This window comes from Notolepis coatsorum, assembly GCF_963971535.1.
Source record: "Notolepis coatsorum genome assembly, chromosome: 11".
NCBI classification, from domain to species: Eukaryota; Metazoa; Chordata; class Actinopteri; order Aulopiformes; family Paralepididae; genus Notolepis; species Notolepis coatsorum.
Genome location: NC_140175.1, coordinates 11,548,712 through 11,563,952, shown reverse-complemented (window position 1 = coordinate 11,563,952; position 15,241 = coordinate 11,548,712). Strand labels below are relative to the sequence as shown.

The 15,241-nt window shown below is 42.9% G+C and overlaps 1 protein-coding gene across 3 annotated transcripts in view; it reads left to right on the top strand.

Moving 5' to 3' along the window:
- hexb (hexosaminidase B (beta polypeptide)) overlaps positions 1–10,790 on the top strand; it is a 38,984-nt gene extending 28,194 nt beyond the window's left edge. Inside the window, exons 11-14 of one of the 3 annotated variants that reach the window (XM_084324539.1) lie at positions 1,129–1,303; positions 5,842–5,932; positions 8,743–8,847; positions 9,970–10,790. In XM_084324539.1, the coding sequence (XP_084180665.1) occupies positions 1,129–1,303; positions 5,842–5,932; positions 8,743–8,847; positions 9,970–10,033 (435 nt within the window). In that variant the 3' untranslated portion in view covers positions 10,034–10,790. Of the gene's footprint in view, positions 1–1,122; positions 1,304–5,841; positions 5,933–8,742; positions 8,848–9,969 lie in introns of all 3 variants that reach the window. The other 2 variants (XM_084324537.1, XM_084324538.1) reach the window with 2 other exon arrangements.
- The last annotated feature ends 4,451 nt before the right edge of the window (positions 10,791–15,241 follow it).

The window sequence follows — 15,241 nt, the reverse complement described above, 5'->3', positions numbered from 1 at the left end:
TATGTTGACGAAACTGATTAAAGAAAGTTGATAAAAAAAATTACTAATTTAATCAGATTAATCACTTTATTCAAATTGAGGATTTAGTTTGAGGATATACATTTTTTTTGATTAAGTCATAAAATAGGACGACAGACATTCGAAGCTTCTGTACAGCCCTAGTCAAGTTTTCAAGTTTCTTTAATAGTTGTCATACAGAAGTACAGAATACTTTCATACAAAATGCTTCTTACTGTTACGCTCCAGAGACTGTGCTAGACAAGATAGTATCAAATAACATAGTCTCCACTGACATTAAGGTTAAGATAAGGGTTCGGTTTACCTTTACCTTCATTTTTAGGTGAGAATTATGGCGAGTTCCAGCCTAATGGTTCGTTCTCACCCAAAGAAGTCTTAGCAGCGTGGCTGCGTTCAATTCAAATCTCCACTGTAGGGGAGCGTACGCAGTACGTCAAGGCCGCATACTCTCCTCTCTACATCGGAAATTCATTTAATTTCAAACCTTTTATTTAAACTCGAAAGGCAACTGAGGTTTCCCTCATTTAAAGTCACATCGTGTACATGGTACATACAGAAATGAGCAAGAAAAAAGCATATGAAATCACACAGAATATAAAATTATGCGTGTGTTCAGTAGAAAGCTATCTGGCTGCACGTTAGCCTACAATGAATGGAAGCGGACATGACCGGTTAGCCTAGGCATTGTCCAACTAACACCTCTCCCGAAGGCTAACCGGCACTGTCCGCTTCCATTCATTGTGCAAAGCTAGGCTAACGTGCAGCCAGATAGCTTTCTACTGAACGCACACAGAGAGGAAACTGGTATCTTCTTGTCTCTCTCTCTGGAGACGACGGTAAGCTAATTTCCCGTAAGCTAATGTTGGCGTGTTCCTTTAACTAAAGGAACCGTGTACTTCTTCCACCACTGCCCAACGGGAAGCGTCTCTCGTCTTAATTCCACGACCCCTTCACGTCCTGAACGTACCCCCCGCGGCTCGCGCTTCCTCGGGGAACAAGGCATCGGTGGTTTGACGGTTTTACCCTGTGTGTTCTTCTCCCCCCCCCTGCGATCGTTATCGTTACTTCCGTTGTAACTGTCCTCCAACGGTCCAACACAAACAGCTGAAGCCGGACACACTTATCCACGTGTGGAAGGGGAACCGGCAGCAGTACCAGGACGAGATGGCCAGGGTCACGGCGTCGGGCTACCAGACCCTGCTGTCCACACCCTGGTACCTGAACCGTATCTCCTACGGCCAGGACTGGCAGGGGATTTACAAGGCCGACCCCCAGGACTTTGAGGGTGTGTGTCCCTGCATGTTTTTAAAATGTTTGCACAATCATGTATCATCATTATTTTCTGGACTGGTGGTTATAGACGTTAGAGCTCTAGCAGAGCAAACACACGAGCTTCCAATAACGGCGACTGTACTGTTCCCATGATGTGCAAGAGTTCGTTTGGACAGTCTGCCTTCTCTGTTAACATTTACATTTACATTTAGTCATTTAGCTGACGCTTTTATCCAAATCGACTTACATGTTCTGTATGACAAGCCATCAGGAAGGAAGGGCACAACTCTATCAGCTGAGCAACAATGTTCATCAAAGTGTTGAGTGCTACAGTGTAGGTTAGTATATTATGACAAGTGCATGACAGTAAGGTTAGTTCGTTTTTTTTTTTTTTTTTTTTTTTTTTTTTTTTTTTTTTAACGTGGGCAAACTTATGGAACTCTCTGCCTACTGGCTTAAAACTGGAGTCCAATGTCAACGTCTTCAGCAGAGGACTCAAGGTACGGCTGAAATCAAAGCAGCAGTGCTCACATAATGTAGACGCGGACTGGTTTTGTTGTTTTGATCATGGACTCTTGTTCTGGTATCATTTGTTCTGATTTGTGATTTGAATTCTGTATTTTACTGTTAATTTGATTCTATCTTTTAGAAAAGCCTCAATGGACTAGTGTTGAAAAGAAACTAGCACTCGTGCTATAAACGCACAAAACGGCACATCTGGTCTGTCCACTGTGGCTGGTCCAATGTAGCTGTGGTGTCCATTTTAAATAAACGTTTTTATTCATTCATTCATGACCGTCTCTAGTTCCCATCACGAGAAATGCTCTTTCGCTGCGTCGGCGCAACTGCTAGTGTCCCTGAGATAAGCCGGTGTTGTTGTTTTTATGTCAGGTTTTATTGCCTCATTTTGATTTGGCTCCGTGTTAGAATTGAGTAATTTAGCTGGAACGCTTTTATACAAACTTTACAGCTTGTGAGCAACGAGTCAGCAGGAAGGGAAGGGTTCAACTCTGGCAGCTAAGGGTCAGTGAGTCAGCAGGAAGGGAAGGGTTCAACTCTGGCAGCTAAGGGTCAGTGAGTCAGCAGGAAGGGAAGGGTTCAACTCTGGCAGCTAAGGGTCAACGAGTCAGCAGGAAGGGAAGGGTTCAACTCTGGCAGCTAAGGGTCAACGAGTCAGCAGGAAGGGAAGGGTTCAACTCTGGCAGCTAAGGGTCAACGAGTCAGCAGGAAGGGAAGGGTTCAACTCTGGCAGCTAAGGGTCAACGAGTCAGCAGGAAGGGAAGGGTTCAACTCTGGCAGCTAAGGGTCAACGAGTCAGCAGGAAGGGAAGGGTTCAACTCTGGCAGCTAAGGGTCAGTGAGTCAGCAGGAAGGGTTCAACTCTGGCAGCTAAGGGTCAGTGAGTCAGCAGGAAGGGTTCAACTCTGGCAGCTAAGGGTCAGTGGCTTTTCATCATAGTGTTGAACTTGAGTGCTACTCTCTCAGTGCATAGTATAGACATATTAGCATGATGGGTAGTAGTATAAGAATAATAGCATAGTATTCGGTAGGGCTGGGCGATATGGCCTAAATATGATATCACGATATTTTCTGACCTTTCGGCGATACACGATACACATCACGATGTTTTTCTTTTTTACCCCAAACAATTCATTATGAGGCTTACCAAGACAGTATTTGAGTTTGCAAGCTAACATTAAAGACAAAATAAAATACCCATGCATTTAGCATTTTTATATTAGATTTAGATTATTAGATTATATATTGCATATGAGATATTATATGATTTAGATATGAAATATGATGAATTGAAAATGGGGGACCCTGATGTAAACAAGACTAAAGTCTTTCTCTGGTCTGCATCCCCTTAACAATTGTATGTATTGAGCTGTACTGTACCCATTCTGCAATATGTTAAAGTTTTAAATCAATCAATCAATAAATAGCATTTTAGCATTTTTATGAAACTACTGTATATATGTATGTCTCTAAATGTTTTGATGAATTGAAAATGCCTTATGTAAAAAAGCCGAAAGTCTTTTTCTGGTCTTCATCCTCCTGTACTGTATTGTACCCATTCTGCAACCTTTTAATACAGTTTTCATTCATTCATTCTGACGGAAACATAATCATTTTGATTGACAGTCGAGTCTGCCAATGACGTCACACCGCTTGCACCCGCCCTGCTGTTCTTAGCACCAATCGGCAAGCGTTATTATTTTTTGACTTCCGGAATGTCCCGTGTGCTGAACATCAACAAAGCTACTAACGTTAGCTCCCCGCGGCCGTCGAGTAGGAGACCAGTGCTTCACAGGATGACTAAATGAGGCATAATGATTTTACTACAACGAATGTTATAATAAAAGCCTTTCCATACATCTGTCTGATTGAAAACTTTATTAACAGACCGCGGAATGGGCATATCTCAGCACAGGCTGAGATATGAACGAGTAACGTGTGGACAGATTGACGCGACACAATCCTCTTGGGCAAAACATCACGATATCCACGATACGTTGAAAAAGTGTATCGTTAATGAACTGTACCCGATATTTATATAATATCGTCATATCGCCCAGCCCTAGTATTCGGGTACATAATAGTAAAAAGGTTAGAGGGTTAGGAGCTTTCTTTTATTATTATTATTTATTTTCCTTCAGATATTATTTGAAGAGGTGTTTTTAGTCAACGGCGGAAAATTGGCCCGGTTTCATCTGTCCTGACTGCCTGAATGCCTTCTACAACAGAACTGCATTTCCGCGTCTCTGATTGGCCAGGTCATTTCTGGTCATGTGACATGTACGCCCCAATCGTGGGACCGCAAGTTTCTACCCTGGTTAAGCTTAGGCGCTCGTTCTAAGTTGGTTAAGGTTAGAGTTTGTCTTTAGAGCGTGGCGATAGAACGCCAGGTAGTTTTCAGGCTGTTAGACCCGGAAATAGGCGCAGAACTTGCTGTCCCACGATTGGCACAACATGTCTCATGACCTGGCCAATCAGAGCGCAAAACTCGAACACGGAAATGCAGATCCATCGTCGAAGGCATACACGCGTCCTGACTGTGTGGTGTTGAGTTCGTTCCACCATTGTGAAGGCAGCGGGAATAGCTTCCTTTGTTTTGAAGACACACCCCAGGATAGGAGTGGGTCTGAGGCACCCAGATAAGATTCTTGCTCTTGCTCTCAAAAAGATGTTTGCGCTTAGTTGTCGGTTACTATCCTTACTGTCTTTCAGTGTGGATGTTTGGGAGAGTTGCCTCCCTTTTTTTTTTATCTAGTTTCATTGTTATTTTATCAGTCTGACTAAAGGCTGATATTATTGATTTGTGTGTGAAAGGCACAGGCAACAAACTGGATCGTCGAGATGGATTGTCCTTTCGTTTTGAATGGATTCTACCTCATTCTCTTCTAGAATGTGGCCGGATTTGTCTTTATGGTTACAGAACAAGCACTTTTGCATATTCAAATGGTACCATTATTTTCTAGACGCTAGTACAAATGAAGATGGTACTTATTGTGGGGGTGAATGCTGATGGTCTCGTCTGTTCTCCCGTTTCCACCCCTGGTTCATTCTCACTGTATTTCAATACGGGTGTTTTTTTTTCTTTTATTGTGTTTTTATATTTCCGTTATCTCTCTGCCCCCAGATTGATCAGCTGCTTATTGGGTCATGTGACACAGATCTGTGGGCTTGTTTTTTTTAATTTTTTTTATTGTGCTTTATGGTTTTCTTTTCTGTTATCTCTCTGCCCCACACTGATCAGCTGTTGTTTATTGACTCACGTGACACAGATCTGTGGGGCTCGGTACACACGTACATTTAGTCATTTAGCTGACTGCTTTTATCCAAAGAGACTTACAGATTATGAACAACACGTCAGCAGGCAGGGGTACATCTCTGGCAGCTAAGGGTCATTGTTCGTTAAATAGTGTCGAACTTGAGTGTTACACTCGGAGTGCATAGTAGTAATAATAATGCAGGACCTGTCGCAGAGGTCTTTAATTGGCATGCAATTATCCTCAATGTTAGCGGTTAGCACACACGGTTAGCACACACACACACACCGGAACACACACACGCATGCATTGTTTTTGTAGGATCGCCGATGCGATACTCCTCTGCGCTTAACCCATCCCGTCGTCCTCCCCCCCCCCCCCCCAAGGGCAGCCGGGAGCAGACGAGGGCTGTGGCGTCCGGGGGACCATCAAAGTGCTCCTGCCCGTCTTCGTCACGGACGCGACAGCGTTAGCGATCTGTTGTTTTGCATGTTTTTCCATTGGGTTTCTCTTATCGGGGGGGGGGAGGAGGAGAGAGACTTATCTATGCCAGGACACGGTGGGCTGGTCATGTGTTTTTATTTGGGCATGTCTGTGCGAATATATAAGCAAGCCTGTTGAACGAAAGAGAGAGAGAAACATTATTTAGATCACACAGGGGGGGGGGGGGGGGGGGGGAGTGGTCACTAGATGGTTCTACTGCATTTTAGTGTTGACCCTGTTAATCTCTCACCTACTTTAAGTCTCCGAACCCTAATTGAGCCCCGTGCGACACGCAGGCTCCGAGGAGCAGAAGAAGCTGGTGGTGGGAGGAGAGGCCTGTCTGTGGGGGGAGTACGTGGACGCCACCAACCTGACGCCCAGACTCTGGTGAGACGACGCACACAGTTCAATTTATTATTAAATGGTTCAGTTCATTTTTATTCCATAAATCGCCAAGGTTTTACCAGCTGCTATTGCAGCATTGTCTAATTGTCCAAAAAGGGCTGAAGGGAGAAGCACTAGGCTTGTCGGGCCCTACCCCCCGTTTTTTTATTTTTTTTTCATTTACAATCATGCATACACACATGCATACCCTATACACATACAGTATATACCTGCACATGTCTACATACATACACACCTACCCATATGCATACATGTATGACTACATGATGTTTATAGCATTGCTCTGTGCCTCTGTATATATATATTAGTGCTGTCAATAGATACAAAAAAATTATCTAATTAATCTCACAATTTTCTGTAATTAATCTAGATAGAAAATAGCATTTTTCTACTTAAGACCGAAGCTTGTTGTAACAGATATTTACTTGAGTAAAATCATGGAATTAATGTAAAATCAACACAAAGAAAGTATATTTAGATTCAAAGACTATTTTAATAGCTTTCTTTGAATACAGTTTCTCTCCTGTGAAATACCAAATGTTCAACAAAACCCTCGACATTGACTCGGCTTTAAAGACCTCTTTCTTATATTTTTCACTCCATAGATGAATCTAGATTAATTTGTTTGAATGCTTTAAATAATTTTTATTAATCTCCAAAGTTAAAGCATTAATTTTGACAGCCCTAATATATATATATATATATATATATATACACACACATATCCATGGCAAAGATGGTAAATGGCTATATTTATATGGCAGCTTTTATCCAAAGCACTTTACAACTTGCCTCACATTTGACCCATTCACCCACCCACCCACCCAGCCACCCACCCACACAAGCCACCCACCCACCCACCCACTCACTCACTCACTCACTCACTCACTCACTCACTCACTCACTCACTCACTCACTCACTCACTGACTGACTGAAGGTCTAGTGTTTATCGACACACAAACAAGTTCACTCCAATGATATGATAAATCAATGATATGATAAATCAATGATATGATAAATCAATGAAATGGTAAATCAATGAAATGGTAAATGGTGCATCTATAGCAGCTTTTATCCAAAGCGCTTTACAATTTTTTTCCTCACATTTGACCCGTTCACTCACACACTCACACACCGACGGCGGAGGCGACCATGCAAGGTGCCACTGTCACCCCCATTACAGAGCGAGCATATCGGAAGGGAAACGCTTTGAGTGTAGCCTCTCAACATAACATGGCAGGGCGGCTAGGTGGTGTAGTGGTCTAAGGCACTCGCCACCAGTGTGGAGACGCTAGGATTCGCGTGTTCGAATCCAGCTCTCCACATTGTTTTTCAGTTTGGCTGGTCGTCCGCAGTAATACACATTGGCCGTATTACGGGGAGGGAAAAACTGAAGGGTGGGGATCGAACGTTGTGAACAAGCGACTCCTACAAGTCGGTTGGTGCGCCTGCGCAGTAGAATCAGGAAGTGTCGGGGGCAGCGTGAGCCTCCCACGCGTTACTCCTCGACACTAAGAGATCGAGCTGCGCAGGTGAAAAGATGCGACTGCTGTTACCTCAAGTACCGGAGGGGACTTGTGCTATGTATGACTTAGTCCACATTGCAGCCGGCTTGTGGGAGGCAAGAAACAGCGTTCGTGACAGGGGAGGGTTGAATTGGATGATACGAAATTGGGATGGGAGAAAAATATAGAAAAATGGGAGAAAAAGTGGATCAAAAAAAAACATGGCAGATGGACTGCATTTACTGTACACGGGTGACAGTGGCTCAGGAGGTAGAGTGGTCATCTGGTAATCGGGCGGTTCCCTGGTTCGATTCCCGCTCCTCCCGGGCAGCGTGTCGAAGTGTCCTTGAGCGAGACACTTAACCCCCTAATTGCTCCTGATGAGCAGGTTGGCACCTCGCATGGTCGCCTCTGCCATCGGTGGGTGAAATGTGAGGAACAAATTGTAAAGCGCTTTGGATAAAAGCTGCTATATAAATACACCATTTACTGTATAACGAACAGATCGAACAGAGAAACCTTCCGATTACCAATCTTTACCTCCTGAGCTGCTGTCGACCCCCAACATGTCAGTAACAACATGTTAATGATTTACTATATAAGCGAATTCTGCACTGTGCAGGCATAAGCCTTTTTATGTTCCAAGTATAAAAGAAAAGGTGCATTTTATATGGCAGCTTTCATCCAAAGCGCTTTACAATTTCTTCCTCACATTTGACCCATTCACACACCGACGGCGGAGGCGACCACGCAAGGTGCCGACCTGCTCATCCGGAGCAATTAGGGGTTAAGTGTCTTGCTCAAGGACACTTCGACACGCTTCCAACTATCAGACGACTGCTCTACCTCCTGAGCCACTGTCGCCCCCCCCCCCATAGTATAAAAGTTAAACAGGCATCATCTGTGTTTATATTGTGGCTCTACATCATCAGCATCACATGTCTTAATGACTCCTCCCCCATGTCTTAATGACTCCTCCCCATGTCTTAATGACTCCTCCCCCATGTATTAATGACTCCTCCCCATGTCTTAATGACTCCTCCCCCATGTCTTAATGACTCCTCCCCATGTCTTAATGACTCCTCCCCCATGACTTAATGACTCCTCCCCCATGTCTTAATGACTCCTCCCCATGTCTTAATGACTCCTCCCCATGACTTAATGACTCCTCCCCCATGTCTTAATGACTCCTCCCCATGTCTTAATGACTCCTCCCCCATGACTTAATGACTCCTCCCCATGTCTTAATGACTCCTCCCCCATGACTTAATGACTCCTCCCCCCAGGCCCCGGGCCAGCGCTGTAGCAGAGAGGCTGTGGAGCGCCGCCAACGTGACGGACCTGAACGACGCCTACAGCCGGCTGTCCAGACATCGCTGCCGCATGGTGGAGTAAGTAACCCCCCCTAGTGAAAGGGTTAACCTTCTGTAGTGTGGTAGTGAAAGGGTTCACCTTCTGTAAGGAAAGGGTTAACCATCTGTAGTTGGTAGTGAAAGGGTTAACCGTCTAGTGTGGTAGTGAAAGGTTAACCTTCTGTAGTGTGGTAGTGAAAAGTTAACCTTCTGTAGTGTGGTAGTGAAAGTGTTAACCGTCTGCAGTGTGGTAGTGAAAGGGTTAACCTTCTGTAGTGTGGTAGTGAAAGGGTTAACCGTCTGTAGTGTGGTAGTGAAAGGGTTAACCTTATGTAGTGTGGTAGTGAAAGGGTTAACTGTATGTAGTGTAACAGTCTGGAGCGTAACAGTAAGAAGCATTTTGTATGAAAGTATTCTGTACTTCTGTATGACAACTATTAAAGAACTTGAACTTGAACTTGTAGTGAAATGGTTAACCTTCTGTAGTGAGGTTGTGAAAGGGTTAACCCTTTGTCGTGTGGCAGTGAAAGAGTTAACCTTCTGTATTGTCGCAGTGAAACGGTTAACCCTTTAGTAGTGAAAGGGTTAAAAAAAACATCTTACATTTAACTTGTTGAAACCCTGCATGAAAAACATGGCCAATTGACCCATCTCAAACCCCGCCCTCTTTTCTTGATCATTCAATCGCAAACGGTTGCTTTCCTCTGACGAACCTAAGCAACTGTTGAGATTGGAGGATCAAGAAAAGAGGGCGGGCTCTGAGGTAAATTCTACATCGTTACTCGCCAGATTGTCTTTATCATTGCTGGCCAGTATGACTTACTACCATAGTGTCTTCTTTATACCTGTATGCATCACTGTACATATTAATACTACAACTCTGTACATGCATCTCATTAGCACTATTACTCAGTAGTACTAATGTGGTATATATTTTATACCCAGTTTATTACTATTGCACTTCACTGTTACATTTACACTCATTTCCGTACTGTACTGTATTGAGCTGTATAATACTACAATTTAACCTAATCTTTATGCTGTAAAGGGGGTTGCAGAATAGATCTCTCTGAATGTCCGGTAACCGGCGATTAAGAAAACATCATCTGGTTGATTTCTCAGGTTCATACTCACCTTGCTTTTTCTTTGTGTCTCACACAGGCGTGGGATCCCAGCCGAGCCTCTGTTCACAAGCTACTGTCCTCACGAGTACAAAGGCATCTAAACGCACCTACTCTAATAACTACCGGTAAATAAATAAAGCAATAACTACTTTATGAACCTGGACCAGAGAAACGGCTGCTGACAGACGAACAGGGAAGACATGCACAATCGAGACTACACTTTACTGATGCTTGATTTTTTTTACCGATAATTCGATGCCGAGATTTATTATCGTGATGTTTTTGATTCACTGAGACGAATTATTCTCTTAAAGGGGAACTATTTCACTATTTCTTTCACTATTTGGGCACTTTTACACAATTCCTGTGAGTCTATGGAACACCTCTGTAATTTTATTTTTTTTATTCATTGTTTTGTATTTCTAATCAAGTCCTCAAAAAACAGCATTTTTCTACCTCAAGATCTCGAGCCGTTTTGAGCCTGAGCTCCAGCCACTGTGTGCAGCTCATCATGTATCTCAACATTATCATGCAGCGGTGTCTCTCTGACATCACAAATCATCACATTTTCAGATGACTCAGTTCAGTGAGGGTGAATATTGTGAGAGGAGAATTGGAAGAATGTGCCGATATGAGAATTAGAGACATAGATCATATTAATATAAGTCCACATAGCTGGGAAACAATGCTAAACACTCAAAAAGGCCATTTATAAGATAGTTCCCCTTTAACCGTTCTGTTGAATTATCTCTTTTAGATCAAATGCCAGAAAATGATTGTGTGTGTTGAAAGATATCATCTATTTTTTTTTTATATGAATGTTTTTATCCTTAAATAAAAATTTTGAAACAACCGACATACGTGGTAAATGGTGTATTTATATAGCAGCTTTTATCCAAAGCGCTTTACAATTCTCATTCCTCAACATTCACTCACACATTCACACACCGACGGCGGAGGCAACCATGCAAGGTGCCAACCTGCACATCGGGAGCAATTAGGGGTTAAGTGTCTCGCTCAAGGACACTTCGACACGTTGCCCGGGAGGAGCAGGAATCGAATCAGGAACCTCCGGATTACCAGACGACTGCTCTACCTCCCGAGCCACTGTCGCCCCACCGTGTCGACCGTGTCATATCCACAGAAATCTGGTGGAACCATCTAGAATTACTAATCTATGAAGGTCTATATTGTGCCCCAGTCCACGTCACGACTCGCTTAAATTGCATGTCCATAATATTTCACGAGTCCTATTTTAACATGTTGTAGATTAGCGATGTTTCGATCAGTCAGCCCCTAATCGATATCGGCAGATATTCACTCTAAATAGCAGACGATTGGCCTTTTACATTTACATTCAGTCATTTAGCGGACTCTTATCCAAAGCGATTTACAAAGTGTGAACGAGTCCGCAGGAAGGGTACAACTCTGGCAGCTAAGGGTCGGTGGCATTGTTAGTCAAATAAGTGTTGAACTTGAGTGTTACACTCTGAGTGCATAGTAGTATATAGACCTATTAGCATGATAGGTAGTAGTAGGTATAGTAGCATAGTACTAAAAAGACAGTAAGAAGGTTTGTTTTCTTTTTCATATATATTGTTTGAGGAAGTGTGTTTTTACGATGGAAAGTTGTGTGGGTTTCATCTGTCCTTACTGTGGTGGGAAGTTCATTCTATACCATTGTGAAGTGCGGAGGGAGAATAGACCGCTTCGCTTTGATGGTCACCCTCCTCCAACCCCCCAGGAGCTCGGATAGGAGTGGGTCTGAGACGGCCAGAAGATGCAGAGCGTAGGGGTCTTGAGGGTGTGTAGTTAAGAGGTCAGCAGGAAGGGTACAACTCTTTCAGCGGAGTAACAATGTTCATCAAACAGTGTTGAGTGCATAGTAGTTAGTATAGTAGGTAGTAGGCCTGTCCCCGACTAAGGATTTGTATAGTCGACTTTGATTGGCCAAAATGTGCAGATAGATTATTTTTTTATCATTCCATTTGGGCTGTAAACACATACTATACTGTACTTCTACTGTAAAAAGATACTATACTGTACTTCTACTGTAAAAAGATACTATACTGCACTTCAACTGTAAACAGATACTATACTGTACTTATACTGTAAACAGATACTATACTGTACTTCTACTGTAAAAATATACTATACTTCTACTGTGCTAAGACCCTATACTTCTACAGTGAAAATATATTACTACTAGGGCTGTCCCCGACTAAGGATTTGGATAGTCGACTATGATTGGCCAAAATTTGCCATTAGTCGACTATTAGTCGACTATATATATATATATAAAAAAAAAAAAGTATAATATATATATATTTTTGTATTATTCCATTTGGGCTGTGGGGGCTGCTTAATGTCTGAAGGAGTCGACTGAAGGCTTCTTGTCCTCTGCGAAAGCATGCAATTGGTCCACTGATGGATACATCTTGATATTCGTCTATGGTCTGTTCATTAGACGGGTGAAATCCTCTTTCAGTGCCTCTGTGCCCGTTTTCTTAGGCAGTTAGCCTCGCTGGTATGCGTGCCATTAGCGTTAGCCGCGCTTCTAGGCCCCTTTTGCTTTTGGAAAGAATTATCCAAAAATATATTTAAATTTGTTTCCATTCGACCAAGAGGTCGGCAGTCGACTACGGCTCCTTTTCGATCGATTCGTCGAGGTCAGCCCTAGGATGTAGTAATATAGACGAGGAAGATTAATTAGTGGAAGAGTGCATGATAGTAGAAGACAGTAAGAAGGTTATTTAGTGGAAGAGAGCATGATAGTAGAAGACGGTAAGAAGGTTATTTAGTGGAAGAGTGCAGGATAGTAGAAGACAGTAAGAAGGTTATTTAGTGGAAGAGTGCATGATAGTAGAAGACGGTACGAAGGTTATTTAGTGGAAGAGTGCAGGATAGTAGAAGACGGTACGAAGGTTATTTAGTGGAAGAGTGCAGGATAGTAGAAGACAGTAAGAAGGTTATTTAGTGGAAGAGTGCAGGATAGTAGAAGACAGTAAGAAGGTTATTTAGTGGAAGAGAGCAGGATAGTAGAAGACAGTAAGAAGGTTATTTAGTGGAAGAGAGCAGGATAGTAGAAGACGGTACAAAGGTTATTTAGTGGAAGAGTGCAGGATAGTAGAAGACAGTAAGAAGGTTATTTAGTGGAAGAGAGCAGGATAGTAGAAGACAGTAAGAAGGTTATTTAGTGGAAGAGAGCAGGATAGTAGAAGACAGTAAGAAGGTTATTTAGTGGAAGAGAGCATGATAGTAGAAGACTGTAAGAAGGTTATTTAGTGGAAGAGAGCAGGATAGTAGAAGACGGTACAAAGGTTATTTAGTGGAAGAGTGCAGGATAGTAGAAGACAGTAAGAAGGTTATTTAGTGGAAGAGTGCAGGATAGTAGAAGACAGTAAGAAGGTTATTTAGTGGAAGAGAGCATGATAGTAGAAGACAGTAAGAAGGTTATTTAGTGGAAGAGAGCAGGATAGTAGAAGACAGTAAGAAGGTTATTTAGTGGAAGAGTGCAGGATAGTAGAAGACAGTAAGAAGGTTATTTAGTGGAAGAGTGCAGGATAGTAGAAGACAGTAAGAAGGTTATTTAGTGGAAGAGTGCAGGATAGTAGAAGACGGTAAGAAGGTTATTTAGTGGAAGAGTGCAGGATAGTAGAAGACGGTATATGAAGGTTAGGCCTGCTGGTTGTCTGCCTGGTCTGATACTTTAATCCAAATTTCTGAGGCAGAAAAGCTGAGCCGTCTGTCGGGCTTAAGCCGTGTGTTGTGTCTGGCTGCTTGTGTGGTGTTAGGGCCCAGTGCTGTAGTACTCAAGTGGTATTAGGGACCAGTGCTGTAGTACTCAAGTGGTATTAGGGACCAGTGCTGTAGTACTCAAGTGGTATTAGGGACCAGTGCTGTAGTAATCAAGTGGTATTAGGGACCAGTGCTGTAGTACTCAAGTGGTATTAGGGACCAGTGCTGTAGTACTCAAGTGGTATTAGGGACCAGTGCTGTAGTACTCAAGTGGTATTAGGGACCAGTGCTGTAGTACTCAAGTCAACAGTGTTTATTATTAAGAGTCAGATAGTCCTAACAGTGTTTATTATTAAGAGTCAGATAGTCCTAACAGTGTTTATTATTAAGAGACAGATAGTCCTAACAGTGTTTATTATTAAGAGTCAGATAGTCCTAACAGTGTTTATTATTAAGAGCCAGATAGTCCTAACAGTGTTTATTATTAAGAGTCAGATAGTCCTAACAGTGTTTATTATTAAGAGTCAGATAGCAATAACAGTGTTTATAATTAAGAGTCAGATAGTCCTAACAGTGTTTATTATTAAGAGTCAGATAGTCAGTGTTTATTATTAAGAGACAGATAGTCCTAACTGTAACTGAGGGGTACAATTCCCTGACTGTATTGTTAGATATGATACTTACTACCACTACCTCTTGTACTTTAGACTCTGGCCACCCAGTACTAGGTATAAATAATTATGATAAACACTCCCACCTGATGAAACGGATCCAACACAAATGTACCAAGTCGAAAGTCTGCGTTTAATAATAATACATAGCAAAAGGTATGTACAACGATCACTTAATTACATTTATGATTTGAAATAGTATGCACTTTTATGGCAAATGAGTATTCGTAGGTAGATCAATATCGAATGTCTAATCTCTGATTGCGCAGGAAGCAAATATACAACCTGGAATATTTAGGGAACAATAGCAATGATACTTGAATGATTATATAGCTGGATACACTAGGGGAAGGTTCCGACTGCTTGTAGGACAGCTGGAGGGGGGGGGTAGAGTCTGGCTGTATCCCGTCTGGCCGAGGGTATCCTGGGAGAGCCCACAGTCGTGCGACCCGGTGCCCAGCGATCCTCGATCCACAGATGAAAGCAGTTGGACTCTCTGTGGCCGGCGTCCTCCGGTCCACGATGGAGAGACGTGAGGCGACCTCGTCGTGTAGAGCGTCTTCTCACCTGTCGTCCTCTCCGGGGGGGGTATTTCCAACACACCGCAGTGTTGGCCTTTATCCATAGAATAATCAAAGTACTCAAAGCATAATCCAAGCCGGGGAAGGCTAGCCGTCATCGGTAGAATAATCCAATATACAGGTCCACTCGCTCTTTGGCCTGGAGCTCCTCGGGTGCAGCTTCACGTGGGGTCAACCACCCTGGATAAGCGTCCAGCTGATGCCCGAAACGATGGGGGTGCTGATCACTATAGAACTCTTACCGCACGAGGCACTACATATGAATAGACTATTATTAGCTTAATAGAATACGTCCAACTCGACGATATAGTGCCAAATA